The sequence below is a fragment of the Microcaecilia unicolor genome, chromosome 7 (assembly GCF_901765095.1).
Source record: "Microcaecilia unicolor chromosome 7, aMicUni1.1, whole genome shotgun sequence".
Taxonomy (NCBI): domain Eukaryota; kingdom Metazoa; phylum Chordata; class Amphibia; order Gymnophiona; family Siphonopidae; genus Microcaecilia; species Microcaecilia unicolor.
Window position 1 is genome coordinate 223238561 of NC_044037.1, and position 21407 is coordinate 223259967.

The 21407-nt window shown below is 42.8% G+C and overlaps 1 protein-coding gene across 1 annotated transcript in view; it reads left to right on the top strand.

Annotated features, from left to right (window-relative positions):
• Positions 1 to 21407, top strand: part of ATF2 (activating transcription factor 2) — a 220865-nt gene that overhangs the window by 183721 nt on the left and 15737 nt on the right. The window contains 1 exon segment of the mRNA XM_030208954.1: positions 5229 to 5334. Within this exon segment, the coding sequence (XP_030064814.1) occupies positions 5229 to 5334 (106 nt within the window).

Below are 21407 nucleotides of genomic sequence, written 5' to 3' on the forward strand. Positions count from 1 at the left end.
AGCCTCGGAACTTATATCCATTCTGGACAACGTATCAGTAGAAAGGAGGCTGACATTTTTTGCAAACAGATGGTCCCTTCTAACCTCAGGCTGCATTTAGTGAGTCAGCCTCCAAATTGCCCTCCAAGAGCATCAAAGTCAAGCTCTTGGCATCCGGAAATATTTACAAAGGAATTATCTTCCCTCTTGCAAGCCAATGTAGTCGAACACTTTCCACCTGGAGAAAGAGGTAAGGAATTCTATTCCAAGTATTTCCTAGTCACAAAAAGGGTGGGAGGATTCCAATCCACCCAAAACTTAAGAGTCCTGAACAAATTTCTTATCAAACAAAAGTTCAGGATGGTTTCCCTAATGTTCCTAATTCCTCTTCTCCCAAAAGGAGAGTGTCTGTGTTCTCTGTACAAGATACATCCAAGTCACAGGAGGTATCTGCAGTTCATCAGAGGAAAATGCCGCTACCAGTATTATGTTCTGCCTTTTGGCCTTGCATCAGCAACTTATGTCTTCACAAAATGTCTAGCAGTTATAGTTGCATATTTATGCAAACTAAGGGTGTATGATTCCCTATTTGAAGTTGTCCCACACGACAGCAGCAGACAGGAATAGGTATGCATGCACAGTGAGACGTTCTCAAAAATTCTGGAAAAGTGCTGTGGGAGGTTCTCACATGGGCGTCATCAGATGACATCACCCATATATGAGAATTCCTATCCTGATGCCAGTTAACATATAACCTTTTTTTTTTTTTTTTTAATGTTATATATTTGGTCAGCCTAGTATATAAAATCTTAAATTGTTTACGTAAAAATGTATTGAATTTGTGCTATACTTTTTCTCCATGGATCAGCAGGATGTCATCCAACACAGCCCATGTGGAGAAGCCTCTTCAGCTTAGATAAACTTAGAAACTTTTAAGAAGCAGTATTCTGCATAACCGTTCTTTCTCACTCATTGATATTGCATAGAACTGCTTCAGTCTTGGCTTTTTTCCATACAGTGATGGTTTCCTGTGGTGCTCTTGTGGTAATTAAACTTTTCAGATTTTTTCATCCTCACTGAAAATTACCCTAGTTTTGTTTTTTTTCCCCTTGTTTAAGGGGGTCTTTTACTAAGCCACGGTCATGTTAGAAATCAGCTGGCAGTAAACGGCAAGATGCCCATTATATTCCTATGGGCATGTCAGCGTTTACCGCCTTCTGATTTCTACCGTGAGCTAAAAACACTACCTCTGCTTAGTAAAAGGACCCATAAGTTTTCTTTAAAATTTGCATGTCCCATCCAGGCCTTCTTAAAGCTTGAGTTGTTTTATTTTACAATGCCTATATTTTTCTGGCAAACAACTATAGCCCAGCACGTAAATATACTTTTAAAGCCATAAGGCCCTCAGACATACATTCCAGTAGCCGTTGGAATATATGTCTGAGGGCATTGTGGCTTTAAAAGTATATTTAAGCATTTGGCTATAGTTGTTTGGTATGTGATTGCCTCCGCTTATTAATAAGGTTGGATGGGACCATTTCAAGTATATTTTTCTGGAACATGTCTCAGAAAAAAGCCCCAAGCAACTTTTAAAAAACGTGGGTGGTGCAGCAAGACCATATCCAAAGCGGATATACATAATTGGTGCTTATGGAATACTAATAAATAAGGCCCGTTTCTGACACAAATGAAGCAATGGAGTCAGCTTCAGAACGTTGGGAAGTGAGTTCGTTCCCTCAGTCCTGCCTTCTGATTACCTGCCCTCGACGTCATCACATTTTGACGCGAGGGCAGGGTAGAGAGAGATGTGACACACTTGCGAACCTTACGAACCCTTCACTGAAGCCACGGAGTCAGCTTCAGAACGTTGGAGGTGCTTTTTATTATAGTAGATTATCCCCTATAATATAATTTGTGTTCTTAGATGACAAAAAGAGGGACTTGTAGCCATGAGAACAACATGAAAGAATATTTGATGCGTTGGTGTCAGGTCCACCAATGTCTGCATCAGAGGCATCTGTCACACCAGGAGCTGCACTAGGTGTCAGGAATTGCCTTCACCACAGATGCAGATACATCACAGATGAATTATGGGCTTTCAGAGATCAGTTGGTCAACAAGCTAATCCTAGTCCAGACAGATAACAAGATTGCCATATATTATATCAAGAAGCAAGGAAGGACAGGATCTTACCCTCTTGCTTTGGTGAACTGTAAGAATGTGGACCATGGGATGACTCTCGGGGCCAACCACTTGGCAAGGAAAGACAATGTCTTGGTAGACAAACTGAGTCAGATACTTCAGCTACACAAGTGGTCTCTGGACCGGGATTCTTATAGCCCCCTGCTGGCTGAGGCAAGTGTGGTTTTCCCTTCTTCTGGAACTTTTCATAAGAGGACCCAACAAGCTGGGTATTTCCCAGTGCTCATCACACAAGCTCAGGGAACACTATTGCATCTCATCATTAGGTTCCTATCTCTCACAGTCTGGATGTTGAAAGATTGAAACTGCCATCTTCTTGGCTTCTGGGAGAGATTCCAGGGGTGGTTATGTGGTTTCAAATGGAAGAGTTTTGCCATCAGGAAATTCCTTAGTTCCTTTTTCTTGGTCCTCAAAAACTGGTTGAATGTATTGTACAACTTTGAGTCATATTTAAAAACCAGCTCTATTAAAGTTCACCTTTGTGGAATTAGCAGTTATCACCAAGTAGAAGGTAAACTCATTTCTGTGCAGCTTTCAGTTGTTTGCTTTATGTGAAGATTGCTTCTCTTGAAGCCTCCCTTCAAGCCACCAGTTGAGTCTTGTGAGCTCAATATTGTTCTCATCCACGTGATACAAGCTCCATTTGAGCTTGAACTAGACTTATGTGAACTGAAGTATCTGACCTGGAAGGTTTTGTTTTTACTGTGGTAGTTTCAACATGGATTTCTAAGGAGCTTCCCTCTTCAGTGAGTAATCCATCCTTTTGTCTATTTTTCAACAATAGAGTCATTCTGCACATTTATCCAAAGTTCCTTCCAAAGGTAGTGTTGGATTTCCTGGTTTAAATGGTCATTTGTCCTTCTGATACTTTTCACTTGGTCACACACCCACAAAGGTGAACATGTCTTTGTATCGCTTTGTGGTGCATCCGCACCTTGAGTGTTGCGTTCAGTTCTGGTCAACATATCTCAAAAAAGATATAATGGAATTAGAAAAGGTTCAAAGAAGAGCGACCAAAATGATAAAGGGGATAGAACTCCTCTCGTATGAGGAAAGGCTAAAGAGGTTAGGGCTCTTCATCTTGGAAAAGAGATGGATGAGGGGAGATATGATTGAGGTCTACAAAATCCTGAATGGTGTAGAATGAGTAGAAGTAAATCCATTTTTTACTCCAAAAGTACAAAGACTAGGGGACACTTGAAGTTACATGGAAATACTTTTAAAACAAATAGGAGGAAATATTTTTTCATTCAATTAATAGTTAAGCTCTGGAACTCTTTGCCAGAGGATGTGGTAACAGTTAGCGTATCTGGGTTTAAAAAAAGGTTTGGACAAATTCCTGGAGAAAAAGTCCATAGTGCTCTTTGAGCAGGGACTGTCTTTTTGTGTATGGTGTACAGCGCTGCGTATGCCTTGTAGCACTATAGAAATGATAAATAGTAGTAGTAGTAGTAGTAGTCTGCTATTGAGACAGACATGGGAAGCAACTGCTTGCCCTGAGATTTGTACTATAGAGTGTTGCCAAGATTTGGATTTCTGCCAGGTACTTGTGACCTGGCTTGGCCACTGTTTGGAAATCATGATACTAGGCTAGGTGGACCATTGGTTTGACCCAGTATGGCTACACTTATGTTCTTATGACTCATACATTTCAAATGGTTCAGAATGCTGTTCCTAAGCTACTTTTGAAGTGCAGTCTAGGAAATCATACCATTTTTGAAATCTTTCTACTGGCTTCCTGTATCTAGTCAAATTAAATTTAAGGTAATTATTTTGGTGTTTAAAACACTATCAACCTTAAGATTCCTTTTACAAAGCCGCGCTAGCGATTAGTAACACGTCAAATGTGACAAAGCCCATTCAATTCTTATGGGCTGTGTCGCATTTGGCGTACAGTAATCACTACCACGGCTTTGTAAAAGGAGCCCTTAATTTTTAAAGGGCATCTAGTTTGGGACAGGGATGCCCAAATCGGGGTGTTCAAAATTTGCTCTGTATTTTACAAAATACATAGATGGCTAAGAGAAAAATGTTTCTGACAGCACGCATATCAGATGCAGCCATTAAAAAAAAACCACACACACACACATACAAAAAAAAACGTTATCACAAGGGGCTTTTGTGAGGGTTATTTTAGAACAGAATACCTGGTTTAAGAGGGTAAATAAGTGCCTTCTTAGTTACTATTTATAGAGACACATGCTCCCTCATTCTATAACAGGGTGCTTACATGTATGGACAAATTACATGCATAAATTTCTAGAATACCATCCATGTGATAGGTGTACACTTGTGTACATGGCAGTATATCACCTAAACAGTATTCTGTAACTATGCACTAAACTATCATCATAGTGCATAATTGTCAGAAGGGCATTCATATGGGCGACCTATAGGTGGGGCACCCGTTTCACATGTAACTTACAGAATACTGTAAGGTACTTGCATAGCTGGCAAATGTAAATGTTTACATTTACACTAGCAATAGATCTGCTGTAAATTTTCGTACCTATATTTAGGTGTGCCATTGTTGCCTTACTAGTATTCTGTAAGAACACTTACACACAAGTTCTTTTTTTTATACAATGTGTACTGCCCGTGGAAATATTGTATCTAAATTGTGGTGCCCACTTATAGAATTGCCCCCATAAGCACTTGTATCTTTGTAAAATGAGAGCATAAGCAGCCAAAATCGTGCTTACATTGCAGCCACAGACACACCTGCTCATGAACAGGTGTAAATTTCTGCACCTAGATTGTTCACATATACATGTGGATAGTGTATTTCATAATCTGTGCCTGTACTTGCAAACGCCACCATATTCCGCCTCGTATACACTTCCCAGCAAAGTGCATGCTATCATGTCATAGTGTGTACTTTTATGCCTGTTGGTATTATGCACAAAAATGACTTTATAAAATTACATCCTATATTCCTGTATAAATTGGTGCAGTAGCTATTAAACAAAAGAGTCTTAAAGCTTTGTCTTGAACTCCAAAGAATGCATTTAGTTGCATTCTAAAGAAAAGTTTTCTTGTGTCTCTAGAATGAAGTTACCCTACTGAGAAATGAAGTGGCACAGCTGAAACAGCTTCTTCTGGCTCATAAAGATTGTCCTGTGACTGCCATGCAGAAGAAATCTGGCTATCATAGTAAGTAATCTAATATCAATAGCCTCAGGCGGCATCAATGAAATACTATCAAAATGGATTAGGCTAACATTAAAATGATTAGTACAGTCCATACATTTAGATTTAAATGTTAAAAATACTGCAGGGATAGTACTGGACTGTAGTATATGGAATTTTAGAAGATACTAGTTTCACATGTTTATAATTTGTTCTGTTCCAAAATGTTCATTATTATTTTACTAGTAAAAAAAGGCCCGTTTCTGTCAGAAATGAAACAGGTGCTAGCATGGTCTTCCTCGGAGTATATGTTTGAGAGAGATAGAGTGTGTGTGAGAGATGGAGTGTGTGTGTCAGAGAGAGAATGAGAGAGAGAGACAGAGTGTGTGTGTGTTTGTGTGAGAGAGAGACTGTGTGTGTGTGATAGAGAGTGTGTCAGAGAGAGTGTATGTGAGAGACAGAGTGAGTGAGTGACTGGTCTCAGGACCCCCCCTCTCCACCTCCCTCTCCCCTGCCCCCCCCCCCCCCCCCCCGCAGCCACCCATGTCCAGCGACCCTCCTCTCTCCCTGCAGCCACGCATGTGCAGCATCCCTCCTCTCTCCCCTGCCCCCCGTGCAGCCACCCATGTCCAGCGACCCTCCTCTCCCCCTGCCCCCCTACTACTACTACTATTTAGCATTTCTATAGTGCTACAAGGCATAAGCAGCGCTGCACAAACATAGAAGAAAGACAGTCCCTGCTCAAAGAGCTTACAATCTGCAGCCACCCATGTCCAGCGGCCCTCCTCTCTCCCCTGCCCCCCCTGCAGCCACCCATGTCCAGCGATCCTCCTCTCCTCCTGCCCCCCCTGCAGCTACCCATGTCCAGCGACCCTCCTCTCCCCTGCTCCCCCTGCAGCCACCCATTTCCAGCGACCCTCCTCTCCCCCTGCTCCCCCCTGTAGCCACCCATGTCCAGCGACCCTCCTCTCCCCTGCCCCCCTGCAGCCACCCATGTCCAGCGACCCTCCCCTCCCCCCTGCCCCCCTCGGCTCATCACCCAAGCCCCTTCCCCCCGAAGCACCTCAACCCCCTCGCCACCCGCAGCTGCCAATGGTAACGCTGTCCAGCCGCTGCTGCTTCTCCTGTTGAGCAGCAATGGCCGCTACAAAAAAGAAAAAAAGAAAAAAATGTTTTTAAACCTGAAACGCGGCACCGTAGACAGCCATCTGGCATTGGCTGTCGTCTCTGTAGCCGCTCCTCCTCTCCCCTATCACGTCGCTGCGCTCCTCCAGGGTCTTACTCCAGGGGCAGTGACGTGGAGGCGAGAGGAGGAGCGGCTGCAGAGCTGACAGCCAATGCCTGATGGCTGTCTGCCATGCCGCGCTTCAGGTTTAAAACATTTATGGGTTTTTTTCTTTTTGTAGCAGCTGCTGCTGCTCAACAGGAGAAGCAGCAGCGGCCGGACAGCGTTACCATGGGTGGCGAGGGGGTTGATGTTGGCAGGGGGGGTGTTGATGTGCTTGGGGGGTTAGGGGCTTGCGTGATGTGCCGGGGAGGGAGGTTGTCTGCAGTGGGGGCCGTGCCGTGCCGACCCGGTAAGCGCAGTAAGCACGGCAGGAGGGCGCCTGCCAATCAAGGGCGCCGCCGGCAGCTGAGTAGTGTTCTAAAATTAAAAAATATAAACCTCTCTCAAATTGTTGGCGCCTATGCGCATGCGCTGCTGGGTCTGGCTGACTGGCTCCCTGCTGCCTTCCCGTGCGCAGCGCGTCGTTCATCTGTTTAGCACCGCCCCAGCTCTGACGCACGCGCCTGGACTATGGAGCCTCGCAGGCAGTCCGACTCTCCAGGACCTGGAAGGGTGTTGCTGACGCCGACGCCGCATTGGAGTGCAGCAGTGCTGAGAGGAGAGAGGAGAGCCGACGCTGCTGCTGGATGATTGATCGCTGCTCCCGCTCCCGCGGCGCTCCGCCTTAATTTTGTTTTTTGCTGAGACTGAGGCAGACTGTGGTGGACAGCATTGGTAAGGTTTTGCCTTGTTTGTTAACTTTTCATTACTTTGTTGGCTGGCTGGCTGGCGTGGCGTGGGCCTACTTATGGATAAAGAAAAAGAAAGTGCATTTGAGGCTGCAGGTTGGGTGGGGGAACTCAACTGGAACCAACCAGGCCAGCTGGGGAAGAAAAGAAAGACAACAGCCAACAGCAGGCAAGGAAATTTCTGTGAAGGGGGGGGGGGGTGGAGAGAACAAGCTAGAATCAGGGAGAAACAAAGGAGGGGAGAGTAAGGGCAGCAGGAAAGGAAAATAAGAGCTGATGGAACAGAAAAGATAAAGAGGAAGATAGGAAAAACAAGGCAAGGAAAGTTCTGTGTGTTGGGGGGGGAGAGAACAAGCTAGAATCAGGGAGGAAGGAGGGGAGACTAAAGGCACAAGGAAAGGAAGAGATAAGCTGATGATGAGTAATAAAATGGATTGTGACATATGTATAGCAATAGCACAGTCATATTTCCAGTTCTAGTAGTACTTAAGATCCAGCAACTATGTAAAAAAAAACAAAGTAATTGACTTTAAAATGATGGCTCGGAGTAAATGTAATGACAAGGATGTTTAAAGTGGTAGTGCTTAAATATAAGTAGCAATGGAGGGTAATCAATCATGTGATAGGCTTTCGGTTTCGTATAGTACTACTTCTACTCTTTAACATTTCTAAAGCGCTACTAGGGTTACTCAGAGCTGTACAAGTTAACAAAGAAGGACAGTCCCTGCTCAAAGGAGCTTACAATCTAAAGGACAAGAATGCAGTCAATCAAATTGGGGCAATCTGGGTTTCCTGGTTAGTCCAATGGTTAGGTGCCGAAAGCGACATTGAAGGAGGTGGGCTTTAAGCAAGGATTTGAAGATGGGGAGGGATCATAGATCTGTGTAATGTTATTATTTAGTGTTTAAGATGGATGATTATGGTATGCCTTCTTGAAAAGATCTGTTTTCAGTAGCTGTGTGCAGATGTATGAGAAACTGGCTTTTAGAAAATTAAAATAAAATATGAACCTTTTTTTTTAACTTTCCACATAGGCACCCTGTTATAATCAGGCTCTTTTGAATGTAGGTACTTTTACACCGTAATACTAACTTGACTGGCACCAACTAAAGTTCATTTAAATGTTCTGTTGAAATTCTAAAGCTGTGTTATTCTAGATCTGTAAAGGGACCGGTGCTATATTGTACTGATCTGCAAATGGGAATGATGAGTGAGGAAATTACATTTGCAGATGACACAAAATTCAAATCTGCTAAAATGCATGTGGATTGTAAAAAATTGCAGGAAGACCTTAGGAAATTGGCTCTTGGGCCAAACCGGGGGGGGGGGGGGGGGGGGGGCGCCAACTGATAGTCTGCAGGGGGGCACCAGAGACCCTTGGCACGGCCCTGGGTGGGGGGGGGGGTTGTAGCGGCCGCTGCTGCTCAACAGGAGAAGCAGCAGCGGCCAGACAGCGTTACCATTTGCAGCTGCGGGTGGCGAGGGGGTTGATGTGCTTGGGGGGGAGGGGCATGGGTGATGCGCCAGGGGGAGGGGCTTGGGTGATGCACTGAGGGGGGGGCACTGACAGCTGATTCCCAGGCAGGGGGAGGAGTAGGGAAACAGGCTCTGCTGTGAGTGACGTCAGCCTGGCTACGGAGCCTAGCTCAGCAACTGCAGGAGCCACGGACACAGGAAGCTACTTTAGAACGTTGGTGGTGAGAATTATTATATTGGATGTTATCACTGTTAAGTTTATGTGTGCATATTGCAATCAACATAAGTAGTTCCTTAAGCTATAACATTTCTGAGGTTAAGGAGCCATCCAAGTCTTAAATAAGGAGCTAAGGCCAAATTGGGAGGCTTCATACTGCTCTCTCCCCATCGCACGAAATCTAAAATTTCTTGGAGTTACCATCGACCGAAACCTCACACTCGATACTCACGTGAAGAACACAACGAAAAAGATGTTCCACGCCATGTGGAAACTCAAAAGAGTAAAACCTTTCTTCTTGAGTTATATCTTCCGTACCTTGGTACAGTCAATGGTAATAAGTCATCTGGACTACTGTAATGCACTGTACGCTGGCTGCAAAGAACAGACTAAAAAAAAAACTCCAAACAGCCCAGAATACCGCCGCCAGACTCATATTTGGAAAAACCAAATATGAAAGTGCAAAACCCCTAAGAGAGAAACTTCACTGGCTCCCACTCAAGGAACGAGTTGCGTTCAAGATCTGCACGATTGTACACAAAATCATTCACGCAGATGCCCCAATCTACATGCTAAACCTTGTGGACTTGCCTCCCAGAAACACCATAAGATCATCCCGCAAATTTCTCAATCTACACTTCCCCAGCTGTAAAGGATTAAAATACAACCTGATACACGCCACCACCTTCTCTTACATGAGCACGCAATTGTGGAATGCAGTACCTACAGCCCTGAAAGCTATTGATGAAATAACTAACTTCCGCAAATCTCTGAAAACACATCTATTCAACAAGGCCTACAAAGAGAACTCATAGCCTTACAAAACTACCTCACCAACTCACCCAATTATTACAGGCTACCTTATATCTTGTCTTCACCTTCCTTCTCTTCTCCCTCACCTAATCTTTGTACATTACTAATTGTATCTGATATCATGGAAAGATTATGTCATAACCAAACTCTGTAAGCCACATTGAGCCTGCAAATAGGTGGGAAAATGTGGGATACAAATGCAATAAATAAATAAAAATAAGGAGCTAAGGCCAAATTGGGAGGCTTCAGTCTCCCGCACAGTAGCACCTTGACCTCTGCCCTCATTAATTTGCTGAATGGGAGAGAGGGTGGGCAGAGAGCTAATCTGGTTCCCAGTCCAATGGCATGAATTTTCCCATGGAAATAAATTAGGTGGGGGTCCACTCCTTCCACAGTAACGCAAGCAAATCAACCATGGGGTGGAAGAAAACAAGTCCAAGTGACCAGCCAGAACACAGGAGTAAGAGCTCCAAAGTTTATTGGGACCCTACATGGTCCGTGTTTCGGCAAACAGACCCCTGAAGAAGGCTTGTTTGCCGAAACACGGACCATATAGGGTCCCAATAAACTTTGTTTGGAGCTCTTACTCCTGTGTTATGAATTTTCCGATCCCATCCAGGCCTGATGAACCAACTCCAGGGGAGGGTTGGGGGACTAGACACAGCAACTCTTTATTTGCTGCTCTCTATCTTACCACTTTTTCCCTACCAATCCCAGTCTGCACCAGGATCACTGAGCAGGGAGATGATAGTCAAATAGTGTCTTTCACAGCCAGGACATGCCTTACTCGCAAGAGAGTTTAGTCTTCCCCTTTCATGGACCAGAGTGTCAACTAACGAACAAGATAGTCTTCATAGCGATAAAAAGCAAATTGTAGGACAATGTCAGACTCAAGGTGTGAATGGTTGTCCCATTGCACTGGCTGTAGTATAAAAAAAAAAAAAGCTTTTATGGGCTACTCCTTGAAGTGGAATGTTGCATTCATGAGACATAAACCATTGTATTGATCATATACAGCATGAGTTATTCTCTGTTAACTGATGTTACGTTCCTCAGTTCCTCACCTGCGGTGCGGTCCGCACAGCTGGTCCGCTTCCGGGCTCTATCTCGGTAGCGGGGTACACCGGCCATGTTGGCCGGCCTTGCTCGTTTCGCCTCGGTAGCCCACCATGTTGTCTGTCGGTGTCCTGAGGAGGTAGGGCTCCCTTCCGGCACGGGGCCCAGGATCCTTCGCCCCGCCTGATTGTGTGGGATTGGCCGCTTCTCGCTTCTACTCCACCCCTCTCCAGCGACCAACCAACCCAGGATTGGTCTCCCCAGCTGACTGAGGTTACTGCCGACGAGGGGTCTATTTAAGTACCGCAGTTACCTCCCTGCTTTGCTTCGGCTTCTATTTGTATAGAGGTCTGGTGCGTTTGTGCGTTCCTCTGTCTGCTTCTCTGCTTGACCTGACCTTGGATTGGACCTGACTATTCTTTGCTCTGCTGCCTGCCCTGACCTTTGGATTGGACCTGACTATTCTCTGTTCTTCTGCCTGCCCTGACCTTGGATCGGACCTGACTATTCTCTGCTCTGCTGCCTGCCCCGGCCTTGGATTGGATCTGCTCTCCCCGGTTCTCCTTGCCTCTGCCTGTCACGGCTGGCAGCCACTTGACCCCGTTCGTTCCGGAAGTCCTGGTGGCCACCTGCTCCTGGGGGCTCAACTCCTGGGGAACGGTGGTTGCTCCCAGGTGAAGCTGGGGTTGTCGGGCTGCCCGACCGAGTGCGGTGTTACTCTTCTGTCCACCGTGCTCTGTCGGGGCACAAGGGCTCACTCTCGCAGTTGTAACAACTGAGGTGTATTACAGATCAATAATGTTTGTTAAAATTCCTTGAGTATTTAAGTTTTTTGAAATAGCCATCAACCATCCACATGTAAAGAATTATCTCTCCAAGAGACTGCCTATGCCCAGTTCTTGGCTTGAGGAGAAAAGAAAGGAATCGGGGGAGGATGGGAGTTAGATCTCAGAGAGCAGTGTATAACATATGATAAGATTGTGTAACTCTAGAGTAAGTTGAGGTCATCTTTAGGTAAAATGGATATATGAATGCAAATTATTGCTATTGTAATTCTCCAAGAACAAGCAGGGTACATGACATTATTTTGTTCTGTGCTTGGTAACTTAAAGATTGAATTTTATACCACAGCATTAACAGGCTCTAGAAGTCACCCACCCCTAGCTCAACTCATTGAATTAGTTTCTGAGAAGTAAACACTAAATAAATTACATATTATACCATTTAATCTTAAGGCTCTTTATATTCATCTGATATACCTAGTACTTTAAGACATTTTAATTAAACAACTCTATAATACAAAGATGCAGACAGCAGTCCAGCAGCAAAATGGATGCTATCCAGTCTTTTGCGTTGAGTGTCACATGTATGATTATCTCCCAGTTGGTGAGAGGTTATATGTATATGCTCAATGCAAAGAGCTCCTAGCTCTCAGGGAATGAGTCCGTTCTCTTGAGACTAGAGTAGCAGACTTGGAGGAGCTGAGGGAGATAGAGAGGTACATAGAGGAGGCCTACAGGGACATTGTAGAGAAGTCCCATCTCTAGTCTATCAGCCCCTGTGCTGCTTTGGAGGAGGGAGGCCTTCTGGAAGGAGAGCATCACCCTGGTGAATCTGGAAGTAATCCTGTAGCCAGGACCAGCCTATCAGGGGATGCAAAATCCTCTCGCACCGAGGATGTGTCTCCAGGAGATTTTGCCCCAGAGGGAAGGGTTAGGACAGCTGTTGTAGTTGGTGATTCAATTATTAGGCATGTAGATAGCTGGGTGGATGGTGGACATGAGGATCGCCTGGTCACTTGCCTGCTTGTTGTGAACGTGGCAGACCTCACGCGTCACCTAGATGAGATTTTTGCTGGGGAGGAGCCAGCTGTCTAGGTACATGTGGGTACCAATGACATAGGAAAATGTAGGAGGGAGATTCTGGAAGCCAAATTTAGGCTCTCAGGTGGAAAGATCAAATACAGAACTTCTAGGGTAGCATATTCCAAAATGCTCCTTGTTCCATACTCAGGCCCCAAGAGACAGGCAGAGCTCCAGAGTTTCGATGTATGGATGAGGCGATGGTGCAAGGAAAAGGATTTTAGATTTGTAAGGAACTGGGCAACATTCTGGGCAAGATGGGCTCCACTTTAACCAGGGTGGGACCAGGCTGCTGGCATCAGGAGATAGAGTAGCTTTTAAACTAGAAACTGGGGGAAGGCTGACAGTCGTTCAAAAGCGCATGATTCAGAAGAAGGCATCTCTCAAAGATATCATCAAAACAGGGAAGATAGGGTATCCCTATAATGAGGTTGCAATAGAGACCATAGTAAACCAAGTGTCTTTAAATGAAAAGCAGACAAAAGATTGCAAATTATCACTCTCAACTGCTGAGCAAGATGTAAATAGGAACAATATAATTTGAAATGTCTATATGTGAATGCCAGAAGCCTAAGAAATAAGATGGGAGAGTTAGAATATATTGCACTAAATGAAAAATTAGATATCATAGGCATCTCTGAGACCTGGTGGAAGGAGGATCACCAGTGGGATACTGTCATACCAGGGTACAAATTATATCGTAGTGATGGAGTGGATCGAATTCGTAGAGGAGTAGCATTGTATGTTAAGGAGGGCCTTGAATCAAATAGATTGAAAATTCTGGAGGACACAAAACACATCTTGGAATCCTTATGGATTGAAATTCCATGTGTAAAGGGGAAAAGGATAGTGATAGGAGTGTACTACCATCCACCTGACCAGGATAAGCAGACAGATGTAGAAATGTTATTAGAAATTAGGGAAGCTAACAAACTGGGGAACACAATAATAATGGGTGATTTCAATTACTCTGATACGGACTGGGTAAATGTAACATCAGGGCATGCTAGGGAGATAAAATTTCTTGATGAAATCAAGAGGAGGAAAAATTCTAGACCTAGTCATTAGTGGACTGCATGATCTGGTGCAGGAGGTAATGGTTCTGGATCTGCTTGATAACAGTGATCATAATATGATCAGATTGATATAAACTCTGGAGTAAGTACACACAGGAAATCCAGTAAGTTAGCATTTAACTTTCAAAAAGGGAGACTATGATAAGATGAGAAGAACGGTGAAAGAAAAAAATTAAAGAGCAGCTGTGAAAGTCAAAAATTTACATCAGGCCATGGATGTTGTTCAAAAATACCATCCTGGAAGCCCAGGCCAGTTATATTCCATGTATTAAAAAAGGAAGACAGAAGGCCAAGTTACAGCTGGCATGGTTAAAAAGTGAGGTGGAGGAAGCTATTAGAGGTAAAAGAAAATCCTTCAGAAAATGGAAGAAGGATCCAACTGAAAATAATAAGAAATAGCATAAGGAATGGCAAGTCAAAAGCAAAGCGCTGATAAGGAAGGCAAAGAGGGACTTTGAAAAAAAGATTGTGTTGCAGGCAGAAACGCATAATAAGAAGCCAGCAAAAGAATCAGATGGATCGCTAGATGACTGAGGGGTAAAAGGGGCACTCGGGGAAAAACAAAGCCATAGCGGAGAGATTAAATTAATTCTTTTCTTTGGTCTTCACCAAGGAAGATTTGGGAGAGATACTGATGCCAGAAATGGTATCAAAGCTGATGAGTAAGAGAAATTGAATCAAATTCTATGAATCTGGAAGATGTAATGGGGCAATTTGACAAATTGAAGAATAGCAAATCTCCTGGACCAGATGGTATTCATTCCAGAGTACTGATAGAATAAAATGAACTTGCAGAACTATTGGTAGTAATATGTAATTTATCTTTAAAATTAAGCATGGTACTGGAAGATTGGAGGATGGCCAATGTAATGCTGATTTTTTAAAAATGTTCCAGAGGTAATCCGGGAAATTATAGCCTGGTGAGCCTGACGTCTGTGCCGGGCAAAATGGTAGAGACTATTATAAAGAGCAAAATTACAGAGCATATTCAAAAGCATGGATTAATGAGACAAAGCCAACATGGATTTAATGAAGGGAAATCTTACCTCACCAATCTACTACATTTCTTTGAAGGGGTGAACAAACAAGTAGATAAAGGTGAGCCGGTCGATATTGTGTATCTGGATTTTCAAAAGGCATTTGACAAAGTACTTCATGAAAGACTCCAGAGGAAATTGGAGAGTCATGGGATAGGAGGTAGTGTTCTATTGTGGATTAAAAAACAGGTTAAAAAATAGAAAACAAAGAGTAGGGTTAAATGGTCAGTATTCTCAATGGAGAAGGGTAAATAGTAGGGTTCCCCAGGGGTCTGTGCTGGGACTGCTGGTTTTTAACATATTTATAAATGATCTAGAGATGGGAGTAACTAGTGAGGTAATTAAATTTGCTGATGACACAAAGTTATTCAAAGTTGTTAAATAGCAAGAGGATTGTGAAAAATTACTTTACAATACTGGGAAATTGGGCATCTAAATGGTAGAGACGTTTAATGTGAGTAAGTGCAAAGTGATGCATGTGGGGAAGAGGAACCTGAACTATAGTTACGTGCTGTAAGGTTCCACATTAGGAATCACCGACCAGGAAAGGGATCTAGGTGTCATCGTTGATCATATGTTGAAACCCTCTGCTCAGTGTTCTGCAACGACAGCAAAGAAAACAAATAGAACGTTAGGTATTATCAGGAAAGGAATGGAAAACAAAAATGAGGACATTATAATGCCTTTGTATTGCTCCATGGTGTAACTGCACCTCAAATACTATATGCAATTCTGTTCACCGCATCTCAAAAAAGATATAATTGAATTGGAAAAGGTACAGAGAAGGGCAACGAAAATGATAAAGGGGATGAGACAACTTCCCTATAAGGAAAGGCTGAAGCGGTTAGGGCTCTTCAGCTTGGAGAAAAGACGGCTAAGGGGAGATTTGATAGAGGTCTACAAAATAATGAGTGGAGTGGAATGGGTAGACATGAATCGCTTGTTTACTCTTTCCAAAAATACTAGGACTAGGGGGCACACAATGAAGCTACAAAGTAGTATTTTGTTACATTTGTACCCCGCGCTTTCCCACTCATGGCAGGCTCAATGCGGCTTATATGGGGCAATGGAGGGTTAAGTGACTTGCCCAGAGTCACAAGGAGCTGCCTGTGCCTGACGTGGGAATCGAACTCAGTTCCCCAGGACCAAAGTCCACCACCCTAACCACTAGGCCAAAATTTAAAGCAAGTCGGAGAAAATATTTCTTCACTTAATGTGTAATTAAACTCTGAATTTGTTGCCAGAGAATGTGGTAAAAGCAGTTAGTGGGGGGTTAAGAAGGGTTTGGCTAGCTTCCTAATGGAAATGTCCATAGGCCATTATTAGGGTAGACTTATTGAAGACCCGCTGTTTCTTTCTAGGATGGGCAGCAGAGAATGTATTGTACTGTTCTGGGATCTTGGCAGTTGCTTGTGACCTGGATTGGCTACTGTTGGAAACAGGATGCTGGGCTTGATGGACGTTCGGTCTGTCCCAGTATGGTAACATTTATGTACTTATGTACTTATATAGTTTTCAGGGGCAAGTTGTCAATTAGAAAATCACCACATAATCAGCTTGCGTTTAGTGCATTATATGCATTTGAGAGTATTCTCAATAACTATCACTAGTGGTCCAAACTTTAACCAAACAGCAAAAAAAGCAAAAAATACAGTGGAGAAAAAGACCTCAGGACAAAATGCTAACAGTTTTTTTTAATTTAACAAGAACTGTAGCCAATACATCACAAGTCAGAAAGAAACTCCTCTGTATTTGCTTACTGACAAAAAAATGTAAAAAAAATATTGTATCAAAAAACAGGGATAAATGTCCAATATTCCATTCCCAGGATCTTCAAATCCCTTATTATATGCAACTAACCAGCACATTTATCTTTATATTGCCACGGAGAGGCCTACACCTCCACCTCCATCTTCATCTTCATCTCAGCTCCTCAATTCCTCAACAGAAGCTCTGTTTCACTTGATGCTGCATCAGGAGGTTAATGCCACTTCCCAGTTCAACACCATGACACTCAAAATGGTTGTGGGAAAGGAGAAACACCAACGTATTTAACATGACTTCCCCACGTAGCTCCACCTCCTCTCAAATAGCCATCCAGTCCCTGCAGAGAACATAATTCCATTCACTGATGTCTCAATATCATGCAAAGAAATGCTTTCCATTCCACACAGGAGTTCAAACCTCAGGGCTCAACTGTTTGCAACATCGATTCACTTCTACTCATTCTACACCACTCGGGATTTTGTAGACCTCAATCATATCTCCCCAGCCATCTCTTTTCCAAGCTAAAGAGTCCTAACCTCTCTAGCCTTTCCTCATATGAGAGGAGTTCCATCCGCTTTATCATTTTGGTCTCTCTTCTTTAAAACCTTTCTAATTCCCCTATATCTTTTTTGAGATACGGTGACCAGAACTGAACACAATATGGTTGCATCCCTTTCCTAATAATTCTTTGCATCCTGTTTGCATTTTTGGCCACTGTCACACACTGGGCATAAGATTTCAGTGTATTGTCTACAATGAAACCTAGATCTTCTTGGGTGCTAATCTACTACTACTAAAGCGCTACTAGACGTACGCAGCGCTGTACACTTGAACATGAAGAGACAGTCCCTGCTCGACAGAGCTTACAATCTAATTAGGACAGACAAACAAGAGATAAGGGAATATTAAAGTGAGGATGATAAAATAAGGGTTCTGAACAAGTGAATAAGGGTTAGGAGTTAAAAGCAGTATAAAAAAGGTGGGCTTTAGAGCTAATAACTCTTCATCATTGGTAAATAAAACACCACAATTTACATAATTGCAAAAGCACCACCCTTTCATTTCTTATAATATTTTTTAGCAAAGTGAAATGCACTTATCTAGCCTTCTCCAGCACAGTAAAGTAGTCATCAGACTGACGTTGGTCAGCATTTCTCCCTGCTGTCTCAAGGCCAGAACGTCTACAAATAAAGAAAATAAGATGATACCTTTTTTATTGGACATAACTTAATACATTTCTTGATTAGCTTTCGAAGGTTGCCCTTCTTCCTCAGATCGGAAATAAGCAAATGTGCTAGCTGACAGTGTATATAAGTGAAAACATTCAAGCATTACTATGACAGTCTGACAGGGTGGGAGGAGGGGGGTGGGTAGGAAGTATGCATGGGGACATCAAAGCATATCATTGATATTCTAACAGGGTGGGTGTGGATAGGTGAGGGGAGGGTGATCAACAGAGACATACAGCTTTATGGTTTATAATGGGCTAGGAACCCCAGATCCTTGTTAAGTCCTTTCTGTTGGGTGTTAAAATATTCAATCATTCTGACTTCAAAGGTCTTACGTTCTTGTATGGTTTTAAAGTTACCTTTCAGTATTCTCACTGTGAAATCACTGGTACAGTGTCATGGTTCTGTGAAGTGCTGTCCCACCGGGGTGGGGGCCCTACTGGCTGTATTGTTCATGTGATGTCTATGTAAATTGAATCTTGTCTTAAGCATCTGGCCTGTTTCTCCAATATAGCATCCTTCGTTACATTTTTTACACTGAATGATATATACCACATTGGAAGATGAGCAAGTGAAAGATCCCTTTATGTTGAATATCTTTCCTTTGTGGATGACTTTGGGGTCCTGTGAAATATTTTGGCATAGTTTGCAACTGGATAAATTACAGGGAAAAAAAGAATAATACAAACCCAAAGGGATGTAACCATGAGGAACATGGAGGAATTACATCCACACCTTGTGAACCAGCTTAAAGAGGACCTACATAACATCCAAGGAGAAAAACAATACATTGCTATCCGCAAAAAGGAAATAAAGCTATATTCTCTTCTTCAAAATCAAAGAGAGAGAAATTGCTTATCCTTGAATAGCTATAACTCTGCAGAACCAACATCCCCAGACACCTTGGAGACACTTGGATACACAGCTGAGGCATGTGAAAATCAAAGCCCAAACAAACCAGGGAATACTGATCACACCTTTACAGATGCAAACCAAATGGGGATAATAAACCTCTCGAACCATCAATTATCACAGCATGAGGTCTCAGTGCTATCCAAAGGGCTCTCATTCTGCCCGTCCATGGAACTAGATGTAATCCAACTATACTCAGACCTAGAGGAATTCTTTAGAAAAATGCGCCTTAAAACACATTTCTATAATAAAGGGACACCAAACAGACCGGAATACAGTCTTAAACAAAAGAACACTTATTTCACCCCACAGGAGGGACAAAACTACAAGCTGGATAATTACATAGAAAGTTTCAGACATAGGATGAAATCCCAACTTTCCAACAAACATAAGAGAATCCTGTACAATCTTATCCCACCAGAAAGAGCGGCCATAAGAACCCTACAAACTAATGAACGCATTATCATCAAACCCGCAGACAAAGGAGGCGCAGTGGTAATTATGGACATAGAAAAATACATTGAAGAGGGGCACAGACAGCTCTCAGACAATAAATACTACAGGAAACTAACTGAGGACCCCACACAGGATTACACAAAACAGCTGAAAGACCTTATCAAAACATTTCCTACACAAGCGCAACCTCACCTGAAGAAACTCATACCAAATCAACCTTCCGTCGGCACATTTTACATGCTACCCAAGATCCACAAACCGGGAAACCCTGGCAGACCAATCATATCAGGTATTGGCACACTCACGGAAGAAATATCTGGATTCATAGAGGGAATTCTGAAACCTCTCGTACACAAAACTAACAGCTTCATACAAGACACCACAGACTTTCTGAATAAATTGAAAAATATCAAGCAACTAACACCTAACACCCTTCTGGTCACGATGGATGTAGAATCACTATACAGCAACATTCCACATGCGGATGGCATAGCTGCATGTGGAAGACTCCTAAAAAAAATCCAAGAAATGTAGAAAAGAGATTTTCAAAAGAAATTACACCATTCAATCTTCATAGTCAAACCCACTGGTTCCATATAGTTGAGACTCCTTTGTCCATCAGAATTACCTAGTTGAAGGTCTGCCTGAGAATGGACATAAAAAATGTGGGAAATGTGCTTTTTGTCCTCAAATGTTGGAGACAGCTGACTTTAAAGATCCAATAACAAATAAATCTGAGATCAAGCACATCTTGTGCCTGTGAACATAAGTACATAAGTAATGCCACACTGGGAAAAGACCAAGGGTCCATCGAGCCCAGCATCCTGTCCACGACAGCGGCCAATCCAGGCCAAGGGCACCTGGCAAGCTTCCCAAACGTACAAACATTCTATACATGTTATTCCTGGAATTGTGGATTTTTCCCAAGTCCATTTAGTAGCGGTTTATGGACTTGTCCTTTAGGAAACTGTCTAACCCCTTTTTAAACTCTGCCAAGCTAACCGCCTTCACCACGTTCTCCGGCAACGAATTCCAGAGTTTAATTACGCGTTGGGTGAAGAAAATTTTTCTCTGATTTGTTTTAAATTTACTACACTGTACACATGTGATGTATAGTTTTCTTTGTCCTTGCAGGAATGTATATGTGGGTCAAACAAGTAGAAGACAAGTTTGACTGAACACAAGAGTATTATAGTTACCCAAAATAAAATCCTTGTCTCACTGGTGGCACACTGCATTCAGCAGGAGCATACTTCTGAGTCTCTGCAATGTTTAGTGCTTCAGTGATAGACGATGATAGATGAAAAATCCTTTTGCAGCAAGAGCAGCGCTGGATTTATTGTCTTAATTCTATGGAACCAGTGGGTTTGAATATGAAGATTGAATGTTGTCATTTCTTTTGACAAATTCTTTTGAAAAGCTCTTCTGTATGTTTTTTGGACTCTTGTGATTTTGCATTGTAATACCCCTTTAAATGATCTTTGGGGCAAGGACTGGACTGTGTGACTAAGAGCGTCTGACGTTATCATTATATATATATGAGGGGCCATTTTTGTTAGATTGTGTAATGCCGATTCCCAGCAGCTAAGCATTTTGGCGCAAGATAAGAAGTATGTATTCTGTTGTTTCAAGTCTGTGTATATTTTTTGTCCTTCACATTTATTAGGACTTTCTCTTTATTTGTACAAGTCCTGACCTTGAGACAGCAGTGTGAAACACTGGCCAACGTCGGTCTGGGGACTACTTTATTCTGCTAGAGAAGGCTAGATAAGTGCATTTCACTTTGTTAAAAAATATTATAAGAAATGAAAGGGTGGTACTTTTGCAATTATGTAAATTGTGGTGTATTGTTTTGTCAGTGAAGAGTTATTAGCTCCAAAGGTGTTCTACCTGGAGCTCTTTGAGGCTTTTTCCACCCACTTTTCACTTTGTTTAAATCTATAGATTTACTTCTATAGATTGAATATTTATTGAGGATTGTATTGAATATTTGTAGTTGGTTACACAAAGTTTTGTCACAACAGAGTAATTCTACTGAAGTACACATCCTAAGTTTCTTCCTAAGGTAGTTTCGGAGTTCCATCTGAACCATTCAGTTCTGCCAACATTCTTTCCAAAACCACATGCCCATCCTGGCAAAATCGCACTACACACCGTGGACTACAAGCAAGCCGTAATCT